This window comes from Cryptotermes secundus, unplaced genomic scaffold (assembly GCF_002891405.2).
Source record: "Cryptotermes secundus unplaced genomic scaffold, Csec_1.0 scaffold708, whole genome shotgun sequence".
NCBI classification, from domain to species: Eukaryota; Metazoa; Arthropoda; class Insecta; order Blattodea; family Kalotermitidae; genus Cryptotermes; species Cryptotermes secundus.
This window is the reverse complement of record NW_019726238.1, coordinates 1,220,932-1,241,159: the sequence shown is the minus strand read 5'-3', so window position 1 is coordinate 1,241,159 and position 20,228 is coordinate 1,220,932. Positions and strand designations below refer to the sequence as shown.

At 35.3% G+C, this 20,228-nt stretch overlaps 2 protein-coding genes across 4 annotated transcripts in view; one reads left to right on the top strand and one right to left on the bottom strand.

The window, feature by feature from the left end:
* The first annotated feature begins 1,852 nt into the window (after positions 1-1,852).
* On the top strand, positions 1,853-11,721 carry LOC111864102. Its single transcript, XM_023851126.1, has 5 exons — positions 1,853-1,862; positions 2,721-2,897; positions 4,482-4,501; positions 7,407-7,611; positions 10,780-11,721. Exons 1-5 carry the CDS (start codon positions 1,853-1,855, stop codon positions 10,857-10,859), a joined length of 492 nt encoding a protein of 163 aa, XP_023706894.1. The 3' UTR covers positions 10,860-11,721.
* A 5,161-nt stretch (positions 11,722-16,882) lies between these two features.
* The window catches only part of LOC111864116, a 16,151-nt gene continuing 12,805 nt past the window's right edge, over positions 16,883-20,228 (bottom strand). For all 3 annotated transcript variants that reach the window (XM_023851146.2, XM_033751329.1, XM_023851147.2), the window contains 2 exons: positions 18,989-19,171; positions 16,883-17,342 (listed from right to left, as the gene is read on the bottom strand). In XM_023851146.2, coding sequence (XP_023706914.1) covers positions 17,193-17,342; positions 18,989-19,171 — 333 coding nt within the window. In that variant the 3' untranslated portion in view covers positions 16,883-17,192. The remainder of the gene's footprint in view (positions 17,343-18,988; positions 19,172-20,228) is intronic.

Below are 20,228 nucleotides of genomic sequence, written 5' to 3'. Positions count from 1 at the left end.
AGTGCAGATCTGTGGATTTTGCCTCTCCCATTAAGGTTCATTTCTTAAATAGAAGTTATGTGTACTTTTAAGTTATTATTAAAGTAAAGGTAAAGGTAGTGGTGAAGGTGTCACTGGGCTTAATTAATTAAGCGTTATGCCCTGAAGACGTGGGGGAGTGGAGATAGAGCTTCACTGTTCTTGACCTCAGCACTAGAAGAATGTAATAGAATAGCCTAGTGTTACTTTTTCCGTTGCTTGGTATTCTGAATAAGAGTACAATGTTTCAAAAGCTGGACTAGTTTCCATCCTTGAAAAGGAGAGGGGACCTCACCTCAGTCACTGGGCCGAGCATTCTGTTATTTTGCCTTCTGTTCAGAATACTAAATGATGAAATTTAGGAACCCAGTAATATCAAGTCTTATCATAAAGCACTGATACTCAACTGTAAGCAGTTGAAGTAAAACGGTAGATACCAATATCACTACTTCTGGTGATACATATCCTTAGTGCCAAGGTTTAGAATACATTTTGTTTTTTCAGTCTTTTTTTTTATGACATCAACATTTGATTCAGTGTCAAAATTTTACTTTTTACCTTTACATAGAATTTAGTATGTCAGATATTTACTGTGCTTTGAAAGTATATAGCTATAAGCAGAATAGTAAAAAGTTTTTTGTAGCATATTTAATGATGATGTCAGTAACTCATACTGCATAGTGTTAGTTTGCAGGATGATCAGTGACTAAAAAATTGGGAAGGATTTTGAAGGAAGGGATCATGGCCTAATTTGTGGTATTCCAACATTTGCCAGGGGGTGGCTGAGGAAAGCCATGGAAAACCTGTCAGGATAACTGATGTCCTGATTGAAATTCAAAATGATGACCTCCCAAATACAAGGAAGAAAAGTTACTGCTTGAGGCAACTTGCCTGGCTTAACACGTTAATGTAAAAAATATATTTTGTTCAAGATTTAAAAAATGTAATTACGAAATTGATACAATCCTAATTTAAAATTTTATTATCCATTTTGATTTAGTATAATCATTTGTTCCTTGAACTTGGATTTCAGTGGTTCATTTTAACTCATTTTAGCAGCATTGTTCCAGAGTTCCCATTGAATTCTTAGTGACTTTTCTTGTTATGTTACATAATTTTACAGAAGTTGCGATTTGTCGAACAGAATGAGCTAATACACAAATCTGAATGTTATGGCGTATGGTGATTATTCTTCTATGCCCTTGCTTATGTTGGCCATGATTAAAACAGGCAGTTATTTATATTATATAATATTAGAAAGATATATTGCTTACAGACATTAGTATTTAACATTTAGAAGAGCCAGAACTAATAAGCATATTAATATGTTTTGATATTTACATATTTTATTAGTTTCATTAATTCAGTACTCCACATCAAGTAATATTCTGTATTATAATTGAGGGGGGGGAGAGATTGAACTGTGCCTCAGTCTTTTGTCTGTGCTGTATTTTATTTTGTGAAGATTCTATATCAGTAAATCTGCTGTAACCTAATGAAAACGGTAAATACCAATTGTTTGATGTGCGAGAATTCAAAGAGAAGAGGTACAGTAAGAAACAAACAGATATTAATAGGTTAGTACTTTGGGTTCTTTTCAGTGCTTTCTTATTTATTTTGAAAGGGTGAGAGTGTATTTAGCATTTCAGAATTTTCTTTCTTAATTGATTGTGGAGAACAGTTTTCCACTGTTCTTACAGAATGTCTTCGGAGTTCTGATGTTTATACTGTTATTTAATTGGCTTAGGGATGTAATATGCAGATGAAACTTGGTGACTGTAAAGTCTGTGACTGGTAAAATTATGAAGAAAGCAGTCTTCTGGGATGTTGCACCATGTATGAACGTTGGTTAACACCACATCTACACGGTGCCACATCCCAGAGGACTGCTTTCTTCATAGTCACCGCTGTGAAAACCTCAAATCTTACATATGCGGTAAAATTAGTTTGGATGAAAGCACAGATTACGGATAATGGAACAGTAAATTTCTTAAGTATTACCAAATTTCAGTTCTTAACTGAGAAGTATTCAAACCAAGAACCTTAAGAATCTTACACAACGTTTTAAATCATAACAGGACTTCACCTTATTTTTCAATTTATGGTTGATGCAAATGCAAATTTTGCACACAGAGTTGTTCCCAGACTTTGAAATGATATTTGCAGCCGTGTGGGTTTCAAGCTCCAATGCATGTTCCATCATCAGATAAAATTCTTGCAGTGGCATGAAGACGACAATGTTACAGTGACACTGACTGTAGAAAAGCTTGCTGTAAATGTAGAGTCACAAATAAACGAGGTCAGTTTGATGTACGAACACAGTAGACTCCAAGACGTGTTATACTGTGTACAATTTTGTTTTCAAGAATGGTTGTGATATTCATTCCAATCATTCTTTCATGTTTAATATTCCAAAGATCTGTTGTTCATATCTTGTATAGTCAAATTTCAGTTTTAACAAAAAGTATTACAGAACTTAACTATTATAGGTGAATGTATATTTTTAATAGTTTTATATAACTTAACTCTAATTGAAGCTATGTATTCATGTACCAGTAAATAAATTTGTATCTGTGGAATGTCTGTTGGCTTTTGTGTCATGTCCTTCCTTGCAATGCTTGGTCGTGTCTGTACAGCGGTACTCCTGTTTTGTCCAGTCTCCTGTAGTCTTCTTTCCATGCATTACTTATGGTGACTTGCAGAAAAGTATCGTCAAGATTCCGACTTAAGTTCAGATGAAGATGGACTTCCAACTTCACGGAGACGTAAGAATGATGTGGGTGTGACCTCTCCTCCTCCCCCTCCACCTCCACCTACAAGCAGCGTTCCTGCATCCCCTGTAACGCTACGATCACAGAGTGGGACTCTTGTATCTAGAGGTAGGTGTGTGTGTGTGTGCTGTACTCAGAAGGGACTAACATGTCTCTGAGTTGATGAATTCTTAGACTTTATTTTATTCAGGAATATACATTGTAAATTATAGGAAAACGTGAGGAGGCCAAAAAATTATTTCTTTCCACTTATGAGGTCAGTGTGTTAACATTACTGTAATTTAAAAAGTAAGGAAACTTTCTCTAGAATCTGTGTTCTTTATTCTGTTTTAATTGTTTTAATTTCTGGCAGTAATTTACATGGACAAATCCGGAATTGAAAGTTGTTTATTTTATATGTTAACTCTGGATTTGCTCTTAATGTACATGTCGGCCACGCCATAGCTCAAGCGGTTAGTCACTGGCTTCCCACCGTGGCGGCCCAGGTTCGATCCCGGGTCTGGTCAAGTGGTATTTGTCGTGGACAAAGTGGCGCTGGGGCGGTTTTTCTCCGAGTACTTCGGTTTCCCCTGCAGATCAGTCTGCTTGTACCGGTCTCACGGTCTCTTCATTTGTGGATTTTCTTATTTTTCCTTATACCCTGAAGATTGAGGCAATACGTTCCTCCAAAACATCAGCTAACACATCTACATGGTGCCACATCCCAGAAGACTGCTTTCTTCATAGTCACCACTGTGAAAACCTCAAATCTTACATATTTTATACTTCTTACGTAATGTGAGGAACAGTATTTTATATGTCATGTATATTATGTTCTGGTAAGTGTATTGGTGTGGAGCGGTAGTGATGGTACAGGTAGGAACAGTTTCTCTTGTGGAGGAATGACTGGTGAACTGAGTGAAGATTTGTTCATCACTGCTTGTGGGGAAGAATGGTTCACAGTGGTTGGGATGTTTCAGTCACCATATCCAGGTTGGCACCAGGGCCCACTTAAGGGTTAAAAGGAGCATGAGTGTGAAGCCGCCCACCTACTTCCATTATTGTCAAGTTAATATTTTTACTTTCACGCTGTTTAAATGGATTCATGATATCATGTTTAGGTACAGTGGTACCTTTACCTTTACCCTCTTCTCTTACATGATAAAGGTAAAGTTGCCCTTTGCTTAATCAAGCCGTGAAGATCTTTCCCCTTGTTCCATTAAGCACAACAACATGGTGATATGGAGGTATGACCCCATACATTATTACCTTCCACACGAGATGGAAGTGAGCGGTCAGTTTAATGCCCCACTTGCTTTGCTTCTGAGGAAATATCTCATTAGCATTTCGGTAGAGGGTTTGGTGGGCCCCACAATTTCTTAGAATGTGATGCCAAAGAGAGAGGTCCTTGCTAGTTGAATCAGACACCAGCGTTCTAATCCGTAACCTAATCACTGTACTGATTTAGCTATCCAAGATCAGTCTGCTTCATATGTTTGTGTAAAACAGGCATTTGTAAGCATTTTAATTCATGAAATGTGTATTAAAAAGAACTGTTTACCTTTTGGTTCATTATTTGGTGAACCAGAAATTTCCTGGGGGATATAAATCACTCTAGACTGAACACTGCTGTATCAAATATCTACGTGTATATCACAATCTGAATAAAAGAGCAATCAGATGTATGAATAAATACTGGCCATATTGTTTCAGAAATGTTCAATACTGTGAATGTAAGTTAAGGAGTGTTTCATTCCATTGAACACAGGTGTACATTGAACCAGAACATTACTGTCTTTTTCAAAAAGACTGTGAAAGAAGTGGAGATTGAGATCGGAGTCCTTTCATTGTATTCATCAGATCTAGCTCCATTCAAAATTCTTTGTTCTCAGGTTAACACATTTGCGATGCCACTTTGCCTGATAATGATATTAATATATTTTAAGAGGTACACTCAGTAGGGTGTCAGAATATATTCATATCTCTTTGTAAACTGGAAAAATATGAATTAGATATATTGTGGTGTAAGGATAATATTTTTTGGGAAGGAACTATATCTGTTTTATTCAATCAGTTTGTTTTTCTCAGTCCAATTATATTCTGATTATACCTTTTACAATAATGATTGCAATTCAAGAGTTGTCTCTTGTGGTTCATTGATAGTGTGCAGTTTTTAATTGTATCTTCTATCTTCACATGATGTTCAGCACAAAATATTCTGAAATATTCATTTGGTAACCACACATAAGGTTTCAAAGTAATGTAACGCCACTTACCAGCTTTCTTCCCCACGCTTTTTTAGATCAGAGTAGCCTGGATCTGCACGAAGAACTAAAGAACGTCTTAACATTTTTCCGTGAGAAGAAACGCAATCTTGAAATTGTAAAAACTCCCGAAGTATTTATCAGTCAGACTTCTGATCCCATGGAAGTTCAAAATTGGCTTCATGCGAAGGGTTTCAGTAACAGGTAAGTAAAAAATTTTTGGGGTTCTTCAGGGATGAGGCATGAAAAAGATTTAATCTGTATAGCTGAATGATATGTACACTTGATTTTAGTAATGAATTTCCTCTTACACTAGCAATTAAAGAAGTTTGGTAGCTTCGCAGCAGATAAAGGGAAATATGAAAATAACAGCAAGAGTATATGAGTAAGAATGAGAAGAATTTTGAGGTATAAACAATGACAACAAATATTGTTGAGGTTATTGAATCTTTTGCTCTTATTATGCAGTGTATAATGCCGGTCACGGTATCCGAGTGGTCTAAGGCGTGCACTTCTTTGCTTGCTCGGAAGCTGGGATCGTGGGTTTGAATCCCACTCAGGACATGGATGTTTGTGTGCGTTTTTCTATGTTTGTGTACAGGTAGAGGCCTTGCGATGAGCTGATCGCTTGCCCAAGGAGTCCTACTGTATGTGTAAGATCTAGAAAAACCGAAGTGAACGGAGAAGTTCTAGGCAAACGNGAGTAACAAATATGGTATAACACATCCTAAAATAATAGTTATTGAATAGCTTACGTAGAATATTCATGCAACTACTAATACATATTTTCATTCACTTTACAAATCTGTGCCAAAAGTATTATATTCTGAGAAACAAAGTTTGAATAAAATGTTACTGAATATTCGACAACAGCCTACAATACATGTATTCATACTGTTTCCATTTAGCATGAAAAATGTCTCTATGAGCAAAAAACAAAATGAACAAAAAATTATGGGTTTATAAACGTACACTGAACTGACAACATACAGTAATACATATGTTAAAGAGATGAAATAAAGTACATTACAAAATGAAATGAATTCCAGTTCACAGAGTTAGAGACCTAGTGTTGCAAAGGACACTTAACAGTGCTTCTACTTAAAGAAGTCAACTTTTTTTCACAAGCTGAATATAAGTGGGAGCCTGGGATAACTTCATTAATACAGTGACTAAGCTATGGGTTAAAATCCAAAAAATAGTGGATTAATTCCTGGCCGGGACAGAGATTTTTCTCATCACTATGTCCACATCAACTCTGAGGCCCACCCAGTCTTCCCCTGGGGTTAAAGAGGTTGGGGTAAACACAGTACTGATAATTATGAATGAATGGAGCTATACCTGCACTCCTCATATGCCTCCATGGTGTGATGCTTCATTAATTAAGCACATGGACAACTTTACTTTTCCTGGATTGTTTCCTGAAAAACCCTACTTACCATCTGACTCATCGTCCCCCATACCCAGACTTGAATTATCAGAAGATGTATACGGCTTTTGTCTTGGATCAATTCCCTGAAGCGCAGGTCTTTGCCGTCCACCTCCAGAAGACCGTTCTGAACCAAGGTGTGAACCTGTATCTTCTGCTTTTTCGCGAGCTCGTGCCAAGATAGCACGCAGTTCTGACGATCGTGCTGTTTTGTACTGTATAAAAATATATATTTGTGACATATTACATAACTAGCTACTATTATTTCTTAAATTTAAAACTTAATTCTGAAGTACCTGTCCTGTCCTCCTTTGTATGCATCTTTATCATTTATTTTAAAATTTCTTTTCTGTATTGATCATCTTCCATTCACTTATATACCATTTTCATTTGTTTCCTTATAATTTGCTACATTTATTACCACTCACTCTAAACCTACAATTAATTTTTTGAAGAAAGCAGTCTTCTGGGATTTGGCACCGTGTATATGTGGTGTTAACCGACGTTTCGGAGGAACGTATCGCCCCCATCTTCAGGGTAGAAGAAAAAGTATACTTTACTAAGCCTGCTTTACCGTTTCTCACGGTGTTGTCGCTTGCAGATTTCTTATACTTTTTCTTCTACCCTGAAGATGGGGGCGATACGTTCTCCGAAACGTCGGTTAACACCACATATACACGGTGCCAAATCCCAGAAGACTGCTTTCTTCAAAAAATTAATTGTAGGTTTAGAGTGAGTGGTAATAAATGTAGCAAATTATAAGGAAACAAATGAAAATGGTATATAAGTGAATGGAAGATGATCAATACAGAAAAGAAATTTTAAAATAAATGATAAAGATGCATACAAAGGAGGACAGGACAGGTACTTCAGAATTAAGTTTTAAATTTAAGAAATAATAGTAGCTAGTTATGTAATATGTCACAAATATATATTTTTATACAGTACAAAACAGCACGATCGTCAGAACTGCGTGCTATCTTGGCACGAGCTCGCGAAAAAGCAGAAGATACAGGTTCACACCTTGGTTCAGAACGGTCTTCTGGAGGTGGACGGCAAAGACCTGCGCTTCAGGGAATTGATCCAAGACAAAAGCCGTATACATCTTCTGATAATTCAAGTCTGGGTATGGGGGACGATGAGTCAGATGGTAAGTAGGGTTTTTCAGGAAACAATCCAGGAAAAGTAAAGTTGTCCATGTGCTTAATTAATGAAGCATCACACCATGGAGGCATATGAGGAGTGCAGGTATAGCTCCATTCATTCATAATTATCAGTACTGTGTTTACCCCAACCTCTTTAACCCCAGGGGAAGACTGGGTGGGCCTCAGAGTTGATGTGGACATAGTGATGAGAAAAATCTCTGTCCCGGCCAGGAATTAATCCACTATTTTTTGGATTTTAACCCATAGCTTAGTCACTGTATTAATGAAGTTATCCCAGGCTCCCACTTATATTCAGCTTGTGAAAAAAAGTTGACTTCTTTAAGTAGAAGCACTGTTAAGTGTCCTTTGCAACACTAGGTCTCTAACTCTGTGAACTGGAATTCATTTCATTTTGTAATGTACTTTATTTCATCTCTTTAACATATGTATTACTGTATGTTGTCAGTTCAGTGTACGTTTATAAACCCATAATTTTTTGTTCATTTTGTTTTTTGCTCATAGAGACATTTTTCATGCTAAATGGAAACAGTATGAATACATGTATTGTAGGCTGTTGTCGAATATTCAGTAACATTTTATTCAAACTTTGTTTCTCAGAATATAATACTTTTGGCACAGATTTGTAAAGTGAATGAAAATATGTATTAGTAGTTGCATGAATATTCTACGTAAGCTATTCAATAACTATTATTTTAGGATGTGTTATACCATATTTGTTACTCCGACATAATGTCCAGAAGAACAAGGAATGACAGATCCTCTATTTCTGCTTGTAATCACCAGATCAAATTAAAAGTTTGTTTTATCGATACACCACGTGTTTGATTCCCATGGAGAAAGAAAAATGTTTCACTGTTTGCAGTCACTAGTATACCTCCACTTTATTCAGTTATCACATCAGAAGCATTTTTCTTTCAAGTGTTTTTTCAGTGATCCAAAGAAATGGAAATCATTAGGTATAAGATCCAGGCTTAATTGTGGATGGACAAGGCAGTTTGTAGGAAAGTTGTTAACAGCATTTTGGGGCCTTCTGAACTCTTGCATCATAGAATGACAGTGAATGCTTACCACCATTGAACATCACTGTGGCACGTAACGGAAGCTATCACGATAAAGCAAACACTGAGCTGGACCTTCTCTCTATATGGTTATGACAAATACCTGGGTCTCTCTGGAAATTGCATGGTGAAATACTTGTAGGTGGCTGTTATGTTGCTTCTCATTCTGTTGGATATCTATGTTAAAGCAATAAACATGAGTATAGCAGACCTTCAGATATTATTTACCGAATTTCCTTTTACATAAATATATAGGAATGTGTATTGAAAGATCATCTGTGCATGACAGGTCCTATAGTCCCACCTTATTCTCTCAGTTCATATTAATGTAATTTATTATTCTTAATATGTATGTATCATCAGTAGCTTAGATAGGGGCACAGATTAATCACAAATTAATCTGTCAGACAGCTCTACAAGGTTTGTATTTTTGACTCACACATTCAGTTTCTGGAATTATTTTTTAGCAAACTTTTCTTATTTTGAAGATAATATAAGGTAGGATTATGAGATCACCTTGCTGTGCTTGTGTATCTCTCCGTATTAACTTTTCAATGGCTGAATCGATTGTTATTAAACTTTGTAAATATATCAAGCCACCTGAGTACATTTCAGTGGCATACTGCATAAATACCTTGCACCAGTAATACCAACATTACAGCCTTTCATAGTGCTGAGGTGAAACCTTAATATTTTCACGATTTTAGTGACTATAGATTTTATTTGGATTGGTTATCAGATTCATTGAACTCTTACAACTTGTAACTACAAGTAAGGATTTTGCTATCACTCTTTTACACACTTCACCAGTCACTGTAGGACTATGGGTCTTCTCAGTGTGTTACAGTCTTCACTAGCCGTTGCTTGGTAGTGGCTTCAATGGCTTACGTTCCCCTTTGTTCCCAAAATGTCTCTGGCTTTAGCTACCGGGTTCTCACAGCAAACGCTCCTAACGGTTTAACCCCAGCAATTATCTAACTCCTGCAACTCAAAATCAAAGTCAAAGTTATGTTATTTCTGATGGTCAGTTGGCTAGTCTATCTTGGAGTCAGACCCCATCTGGGGCGGGTTTGTTGATGTGTCTGTCGTTTAAAATTGATGCTGGCCATCAACAGCACAGTCTTTCTTGGGTTTGAGTCCTGCTGGACTCATAACCATATTTTACTCTCTTAGGTTTGAGGCTCCCCTTAACCTGGAGGGCCAGGTCCTGGTATATATATCCTCCAGGAACAGGATGCCTCAGTTATACCCCCAGGCACTGGGTCTCCTTTTTGTTGCCTCCTATGACACAAGGCTAGAGTGGTGTTGAAACTAACCTCCACACAGGCTTCTTTCTGAAACTCTTAACTTGTCCTACTTAACATCTCAGCACGGACCGCACAGAAAACACATTTCCTCCATTGCTGTTTACAGGCTGCTGTCTAGTAACAGCCGTTGTATAGTTGCTTATTTCGTGGTTGTTGCCTAGCAACAGGTCTGCTTGCCTCAGTATTGCGTGAACGCCTGTACCAATCTTCATGAATCTTTGAATGTATATCATGGCACCTGAGTCCATCTGAACGATGTATTTCATAAATTCCTCCCATCAGGAATATCAGCATTACAGTTTCTGAAATTGCCGAGGCCAAAACTTGTACCAGTCTTCGTGAAACTTGGTAAGGATGTCATGCCACCTGGGCCCATCTCAACGGCATACGTAAGAAATCCCTCTTATCAGTAGTCAAGACTCTAGCCTGTCAAACTTATGAGATAGTGCCCTTATTAGTGCTTGCATTCTTGAACCGATCATCATAAAACCTGGTATGTTTGTGTCATGCCCTTTGAATGGCATATATCATAAATCACTTTCATCAGTATTACCAACACTGCAGTCTCCAAAATTGTTTTGTTTTACTGACATAATTATGCATACATATCACATCTTTCTTTCTACTCTTCCTATCAGATACTCAAATTACAATGACAGGAAAGTAGGTCTATTTGGTTACCATGCAACATTTTATCCTGTTTGTGGAAACTGAACATGATAGATTCATGTATGAAACAGTGTTGAAGATTAAAACCTGGGTATTCATAGCATTCTCTTTTTACCAGGTTCAGAAGATACGAGCAACAGTTCACATTTTGGTGAACTTCTGAAGGATCAACTTCACAAAATGCAAAACAAGAAATGACTGCTGTAATACGTTTCACAGATTATATTTAAGTCACTGATTGCCTAATACTGGCTTATTAGTTTAATTACTGATGACTATGTGTAATGTATTACACAGTGAACATGAGGAAAGGAAACACATGCCCTTATAGACATAATGTATGTTCCGTTCAAGAGTGAGTTTGTTTCTAATAGGCAAGATGTGATGAGAATTGAAACCCTGTTTAAGGCACCCAACATTTTTAAAGTTACACAATTAAGACTTGCTACTAACGTAATTTTGAAAATAGTACACTGCAAGTGGTTTCATATATTGCTTGAGGAGAGTTCTGTATTTTGCAACAGTGTTGTTCATGTATAGAAATGTAATACAATATTCACAATAAACTCGTTCTTTCCAAATTCCCGGCACAAATAGCATTTACAAGATCAATTAATTTTGAACTACATATATTCCCCAGGAAGAAGAACTTCTTGTACACACTGAAAACTTCTGACACCACTTTATTTTTATTTTATCAAATAGCTTCTTCTAATTAATGATTTTAATTACATGATATGTAGTTTGAATTCATAAATTTGGTCATTATTATTTAAAATATATCTTTTATTTATTTTAGAATAATTTTGTCATCAGTCTATAACAGTTTCATTGATTTCTTATGTCAAGACAACAGTCGGTAATAATACACTTGAATCTGGCCTCACTTAGAAGTGTAGCCTTGCTTTATGAGCCACAATGCAAGAAGGAATAATTGATCCTTCTTGAGAAGTGAATAAATGAAACCATTTCATTAGAAGTTTTCAAAATGTACCCTACTTTTGTGATTGAAAGAAATTCAATCCTTGAAAAGACAGCTTTTAACAGTACATAAACAAAATTAAAATCTATGATAGATGGAATAAAATTTTATTTGGGGTGATTATTATGTAATTATGTTTTGTGTTACACTTAACTGAAACAGTCATTGCCTACTTTTCAGTTTATCCTTTCATAGCTGACAGTAATGCAGATCTATTTTATTCCTCCTGTAAAATTGTTTCATAGGCAGTTTTTTGGTTTCTTTTCATGTATGGCTCTGATGGTTCCCATGTCAGAGCTGTTAGGTTTGAGATAAGTTGAATTTGATGTGCATTTTTCCATATGCCTTTTCTTTCCCTCACCTTTGAAAAAACTGAAACCCTGTGGTTGTGTCACATACCAGACATTCACTGTGGCTTGGATCTCACTTCATTCCAGTCATCATGCTACCATCAGTGGTAAATGAATCTGCCAAGGTGCTACAATCTCAGACATGGACTTTTTGTTTATTACCAAGGTGGGCAAAGGGCAGGAAGGTCAAATACATAACATGTGAGACAGTAGCCACATAAAAGCAAAAGACATTATTTTCAACTCTGAGAAAGTTATCTTTCCTAGATTGGTTATGACTGGTGATAAGGAAAGGTGAGAGCAGAGAATATACCTGAAAAACTCTTAGAGAATCTTAGAGATAATGCCAGTTTCTTTACATTTGCATTCTGAAACACATCCCTTTCAATGGGTTTCCAAATTGCAGTGATAAATCCAGTTAATACATATATCTAACAAGAAAATTATGAAATTAAAATTTTGATCATGACACTTTCTTACCATAAGCAGAATGAATATTTAACATTTATATTCCTAACATAGCCAGATATAAATTTGAATCAGTAATTTATCTGATTGTGATTTGAGTCCCTGTGCATCATTTTAGCTCTGTAACCATGCTGTTGGTACAATTTGTGTTGTAAAGAAACACAAAATATATTAAATTATTACTACTGTTTGTCAGTTTAAAAGTTGTGTACTCATCTTAAAGGATTTATACATAAGATTGTATTAGTAAATGGCTGTTATAAAGGCACAATAGATCACTGTGGTCACGGTGCAAAGGCCAAGAAGGTCCACCCCTTATACATTCAATTGGCTGTTATTTATTTAACATTTGGAAATTCATACTTTAAAATGTTTATGTTATGATCATTTTGTTTTGTTTTTGTTGTAAAATAATGTATAATATGTAATTCACTTATTAGTTAGAAAATATTTAGTTATTAATATGCAAAGCATAAACATGATGCATCTGATACATACACAGCTATGATAATGCAAAGACCAGAGGCTGAGGGAGGTGCAGTTATTTCCAAATATTCATTTGACTGAAATTCCATGTTCTGTATCTCCCATTATTTCTAATGTTCTACATTTGAAATTATGTATAAATGAAACTATAGATTCCTTTAGTTACTCATTACATATCACAGTTCACGTAGCAGAATTCAAACAAGTTACTCAAACATTTCCTGAACTATTAACAGCATTTCTGTAACTTTCAGCACAGCTTATCACATATTATTTCCATAATCATAATCATTATCATATTACTTCTTTCCTGCTCTTTCAGTTTCTTTCAAAAGCAAAGCAGTATATGCAAGTGATATTTGTGGCTCTAATGGTGGTGAATATTAAGATTAGTCTCCTGAGATGTGGCACTCTGTACCAATATTCTGGAGGAATCTGTTGCTTTATTTCCAGAGTTCTTCCGAAACCTTAGTACCTATTCATCTGCTTACAGTGTGTCACATCCCAGGAAAACTAAATCCCGTTTTTAAACAGTTTTATGTTGGATTTATGTTCTGACAGAAATTTAATTTCAGTATTACTGAACAATGTATGTTGTTATAGTAGCCAGACTTGAGTTACAAGGTAGCATTTTGGCATGTGAGTTGGTACAGTCATTCATAGTCATTTTCAGAGGAAATATCAAATTTACTGCCTTTTTGTCTCATAATGTGTTTGATAATTCAGTTTGTACAATGTGTACATGAATGTAATCAGTATATGTAATTTGAGTTTCTGTACAGTTTTTATTAATTTTTAACATGATTCATTGTCATTAAAAGTCAGTCATAATTTATACTTCAAATAAGCTCCTTAGAATTATTGCAATGTCAGTACTGCTGGTCCATGTACTGACTTCATGTAACCTATTTCATTGATTTGACAATTCTGTATCAACTGTGGCACTGAAGCAGAAACATTGGAATGATGAGGGGGCTAGATGCAGATGTCATGTTAGTATTATATAGGAACTGTTCCACCATTTTCAATGGGAAAATATGTATTTTAATAAAAATATGAATTGTATGTAGATTCTAAAAATTTTGGTTGCTTTCTTCAACTCAGACATTTTTATACACTTGTATGCTTTTTTAACCAAGTTCACATGAGTGAAAAGCTAGTGCATATTCATAAACAGCCATGGGATCACTTTTATATGTATCATAATTTGTTGTCAGAATTGGTGACAGTACAAATAAATTTTAAATATGAAGTGAATGAAACACAAGTGAATCAGAGTACTCACTGTATTCTACAAAATGTATATTGCAGCATAACATAGAGAGAGAACCAGAACTATTATTTTGGATGCTGTCCATTGTCTAAAGTTTTTTCAGAAACGCAGTGATTTGGAAATTGGTTCTGTTTTCATCACGAAATGTAAGGGGAAAGATGTTCTTATTCCTTTCAGTCTATTAGAGAGGTGTTGTCACAGTCACTATAAAGTACCGAACCTGTTGATACAAAAATAGATGGAAAGTTGCTGATTAGCTTCAAGTATGCATAAGTTATTCATTCATCTGTAATCTGTCAAGACGACAGGTCCACAGTCTGTTCCAAAACAGTTCCTCCACTTGATGCGATCTAGAGCTTTCTCCTTCAAATGACAGTATCCTCTTCTGTCCCCAAGGTCATCCAGCATATTCTTACGTCTTCTTCCTTGTCTTCTGGTTACTTCTATCCGCCCCTCTATCTTTCCTTCAATAATTTCTTTTAGAAGGCAGTTACCGCGTAAGATATGATCAAGTTATACAGATGTTAAATTCTATTAAGCAATTAATTATTTCATTAATAGGCTTAGAAGAAACAACAGCAGCTTAGCAGAATGAACTGTAATATACCCATTTTAGAGAGAAGAAAAGTGAATTTTCATCTGCCTTGCCTGTTAATTTTTTAAAGACATAATAGTGACAGTTTAAAACCAGCGAGTAAAATGATATGGTGTTATATGGAAATATGTGGGAATTTATAGAAATGTTATTATCCCCAATGGGGATACTTATACGCCCCTTGTGGTTCAGAACTGCTGTTTTAGAAAGAGTACAACTAAAAATAGCATATGAGTAAAGTTAGTATAAATTGAAGAGGAAATATAGTTTGAAAATTCATAATGTGAGTAATTTAATTTTTTCAACATTGAAATAATCCTGTTCATTCCTATCCATGCATGTAGGCCTCTGAATTCATTTACATAAAAAGGAACCCAGTAAATGTCATAGACTTCTTTTGGTGAACTAATTAAAAGATATCTTTAGTTTGATTAAAGTGATGTACTGTATTTTTTATACTCACACCATAAATTATTCAGACCTATAATTACAGATTTGAAAAAAGGTAACATTAAGAACATTAAGCTAAAACTGAACAGGGAATTGAAACAGAGTTTATACTTGGATATAAATATCCAATATAAGGCTGTTTTGAATAAAAAACTACGGTGCTCTTATGGGTTAAGCAGATATGACTGTACAGATATCAGTTCAATATATCTTATATTTACAAGGGTAATTAAAGAAAAATTCTTATACTGATAAAATTGTATATTATTTTGAGGGGTGAATGTGTGCAAGAAATAATTTAAATATTTTTTAAGATTATTTACTCTTCTGAGCAATATGACCATGCTTTAAGTTAACCTGTGGTTTTGGTAATTTTTCTAGTTTTTCTGGTTAGATTGATTTTGTCCAGTATTTCTTTGTAGATTATTTTGGAAATGTTTTTATTATTAGTATGAATGGATATGAGAAGTGTTCCATATTTAAATTACGGGAAAGTAAATGGAAAGTTAGATGACACATTTTTCCACATTTAGCCCCACATTTCTGACATCTGCTCTTCTTGCATTAATATTTAAGGTTGACTTAACAAGCAGTAACAGCATAACTTTCAAGAAAATTTGATTTTTAGTTTCCCTTTTTTTTGGTGTGTGTGTGTGTGTGTGTGTGTGTGTGGGGATTGTAAGAGCATTACTTTTAGCTCAAACAAACAAACTCCATGATTTTAGTATGAAGGTGAACTATACCAACCGAGTGACCACCGCTTTTCGGTGAGGTTAGTGCCAATTTTAGTGCACAGAGTGTGTTGCGTGGTGAGCGCAATGAATCCCCACGACCATTAATTTCGGTTTTCTAAACCGGAGCCGCTATTTTACTGAAATAGCTCCTCAATTATCATCATGAGGCCAAGTGGACCCCATTCCAGACTCACTACTTCTCAGAAAAAAATCTGGTGGCGCTGGGAATCGAACACGGACCTCTGGATCTGTAGCTCAATTTATATGAAATGAAAGTTTTTGAAAGTCTTTCTTCATAGCCAAACTCCTTACTGTAGAATAATGTTCAATGGGCATTTAATATATGTTCTTCTGTTCACATAATAAAGGTAATGAGACATGAAAGGTCAACAGTATTGGAAAAGACAGTACTGGTAAGTCAGGCAAGTAAGTGCCGCAGTCTTAGTTGAAGTCTTGATCGATCTGATTGCTGTTTTATTTGGACATTGGCTGAAAATGTAATGTATGTCATATAGGCCAATCAATGGCTGCTGTGCCGAGTGGACCCAGCTGGACTCCACCCCCCCACTAAGTGAATGCATATCATCAGAAAATCTGTGGATTAGAACATAGTAAGATATCAAGCAGATAATTACATTTTATTTTTACATTTCACACTTTTCAGCCAACAAATTTTATTTGATTTTTTATATAATTCATTCTATTCAAATCACAGTAGACTCAGTGACTACTTGATAACATCACTATATAAGATTTGAGGCTTTCACGGCGGTGACTATGAAGAAAGCAGTTTTCTGGGATTTGGCACCGTGTATATGTGGTGTTAACCGACGTTTCGGAGGAACCGAAACGTCGGTTAACACCACATATACACGGTGCCAAATCCCAGAAGACTGCTTTCTTCAACATCACTATAGTTACACCATATAGATTTCATATATATGTAACAGCAATATGAAGGCACATATTCACAGATATATTTGCACATTAGCCATAAAATAATGTTTTAACTGTACAGTTAGGAACATCTTTTACATATTGCTCTGTGTTCTGAAAGTGTTCATTTGTAGAACAGTTGTATTATAATCCTGGAATTACTGCAGGTATTCACAGTGAATAATGTAGAGTAATCATTGAAGAACAGATTAAATACGTGAGCAATTCTCATGATCTAATGGATTCAGTCTCACATACTACACAAATATCTCATGGTCTGATGTGTGAATTCCTGAGTCATACGAATCCTGACAGCCATGTTGAGGACTTCTAGCTTTTATTCGCCGTGAACGATTGAACTTTATTGGTGGGTATGAGATTTGTTGACGTACAAAACTGGCAGAATGCTGAAAGAGAATGATATTGTTAGATTATTTTATAGTTGTATTAGATATTTATGATCAAACATGTGACCATTATTTGTTTTGGACTCTTTTTCCCTTCCTCTTATCATCTGTTACCATACATTTACCTATTGCTTCATTGTCTGTGTTGGGCTGATGACTCATTCATTTTTCCTATAAAGTCACTCTTTCATTACTGACTCCTTGAAGTCACAGTGGAAGCCATGGACTAATTCTGGCAGCAGAATCATGAAATAGAATACAACACTTTTCTCTTAGGGCCATAAAATTTTTTTTTTTTTAATTTATAAAGCAATGTGTATTGATTAGATTAATGAATCTTTAAATATGTAGTATTCTAATTAATTAAATAATTTAAACTGGGTTTGTCTTAAGGGTTTAAACCATAGATAAAAAGTAATATTCTATTAAAAATGACCATCTTGGTGGTATGTGTGTAAAATATTAGCCCCTACACAGTGGTTGTTGTTGAGCAGCTATGGGTGTCTGTCTTATTGCAGTAAAGTTTCCTACCTGAAGACCAAGGTGAATCAATTCTTTATGAAGATAGGTTCTTCCAGCTCACAAAACAGTAATGCAAATAATGAAAAGTAGGATATATATTATATATCTGGTGGTACTTCTCCTGAGTTTTGTATTCAGTGTATTTATATCAATGTATTCACTGTATGAAGCATAAATGAGTTCTTTATAATTATAGAAGTCTGATGCATGCAACATGCCATGATGTTCATCACATATTACATGTTGTTTCATATTTCTTATAAAGGGGGGAGGGGTAAGTTTTGGCTCAATCTTGCTCCAAATTACAACACTTGTATAAATTAAGAAATTAGATTGTCCAAGATATTCTTCTGAGTCACTCCTGCTTTAATTATTTAGTTATGAATATCTTGCATATCCCCCATTGCTACTTATATTTTTATTTATAATTCCTTTTCTTCTTGAATCTTTGTGAGATTCTTGCCATCATTTCTTCACATGTACCATCAGCCAAACTGCACTGGAACAGGAGCTGTTCCGTAAGAGAAGTGTCAGATTTAGAAAACTATTGGAATAAGTGGCATGAATGTTAGTGATGAGCAATGTCCACTACTGCAGACTGTGATAAATATAAAGAATGTAAGATACATTTCAGTTCACAGATTTCTAGATTTTTGTCTTGTGATGGGAGTAAGGGAATATTGTTGTTTTTAATATATTATTCTTAGACAATATCTGATTGAAGTCTGAATTAGGAATATTTATGTATGTCAAAATTGGAACTTCCTTACTAATGAAGCTGTAGGAGGAATAGAATTTCACTATTATATAGGTACCTGTTGCAATATCTTTTAGGCCTGCTGAACAGAAGACACTGTATCTAGTAATGGGGCTCCATAAATCATTAATATTTATTAAATATACTTAATGCCTTTTAACTACTTGTGAATTTAAAAGTATGTGTGAGGGCCATCAACACAAAAATTTATTATAATTGATTTGATGTTCGGTTCATATTCGTTGCTCTGGGAACGTGTTTACTGAGCTGTTGCCTAGAAACAGATCTGGTATATTTGCCTACCTTGCGGTTGTCACATAGTAATGACTGCGTGCTACAGTATTGCTTAGAAGAGGGTGGTTCTAACCTTGGTGCACTTGCTTCCACTTTCACTTGAGCTGAGGCTAGACAGAGTTGAACATGGCGAGTCATAAGGTGATGATTCACTAGAACTTGGGCAATATTCAAGCTCATCTTTAAGTTCAAGTATTGCTTCCTGCAGAGCAAATAGCTGCTGAAAAAGTGCCATGTCTTGACCAATCAGACTGACCTGCAAACACAGTAATAGGTACTATAATTGGCAGTTACTTTTTGAATGTTCATAACAGTAACAGAAGATACATATGAATGTCTTGTCCAGTTATGCTACGTATAAAATATAAAATCGTCATGTCACAAGTGTACAAGTATTGTGCATGCCCTATCCAAGTACAAGCAAAAATCAATTCTCTCTGTCTTCATTTCATTCCTTTATCCCTCTCATATTTTTATCACTGTTCCCCCTTCTCCCCTATTGATTTTCCATCCCTTTTATTTGTTTGCCCTCTTGCAGTTCCTTTTCCCATGTCCTGTAAACAACAAGAGATAGTTTGGAGTTTTCCCCACGTCATAAGTGCTTGTTGGATTTTCCCTAAGCATGATAGGAATTGGCTAATTTATTTACGAACGTATTAATGCTTTGCAGGGGTGATGCATCATTAGGGGCTAAAGAGGCTAAGCCCCAACTGATTTTGTTGTAGTATTGAATTATCATATTCATTCATGTTTTAGTCTATTGAGATCAAATTTGTATCAAAATATTAATATTTCTCGTTATCATGATGTAATTAAGAAGACACAAAAAGGCAATAGTGATGTCAGAAATACACAAACTGACAGATACTGTACTTACAACTCCAATATCAACTGCCGAATCCGAGCGTTGTTTCAGCACTCTAAAAGAGTTAAGACATATCTAAGGAACTCAATGGGTCAAGAACGCCTGAAGGCACTGGCTGTACTTAGCATACATAAGGACATGATTGCAGAGATTACGGCATTCAAACAAAAAGTGATTGATTTGTTTGCTTCCCAGAAGAATAGACGATCGCACTTCCTGTATAAATGAGGTAACTTTTAAAGCGTTATTGTAATTAATGGCATTAATTGCAATGGAGCATGCTTAAATTTTCTAATACTGTTAAGTGCAAAATGTTTTCACATGTTTTAAAGTAGGAGTTTGTACTACGAATTGCATCGATACTACCGATTATTATTATTACTATTATTATTATTATTATTATTATTATACAACAACGTAAGAATGTATCACTGTCTCATATTAGCCC

Bases quoted from the DNA above. Each gene is read 5' to 3' on its own strand.
- LOC111864102 (XM_023851126.1), top strand. The intron at 2,898-4,481 runs GTAGGTGTGTGT...ATATTGTTTCAG, and splicing joins TGGGACTCTTGTATCTAGAG to AAATGTTCAATACTGTGAAT. The intron at 4,502-7,406 runs GTAAGTTAAGGA...ATTTTTATACAG, and splicing joins AAATGTTCAATACTGTGAAT to TACAAAACAGCACGATCGTC.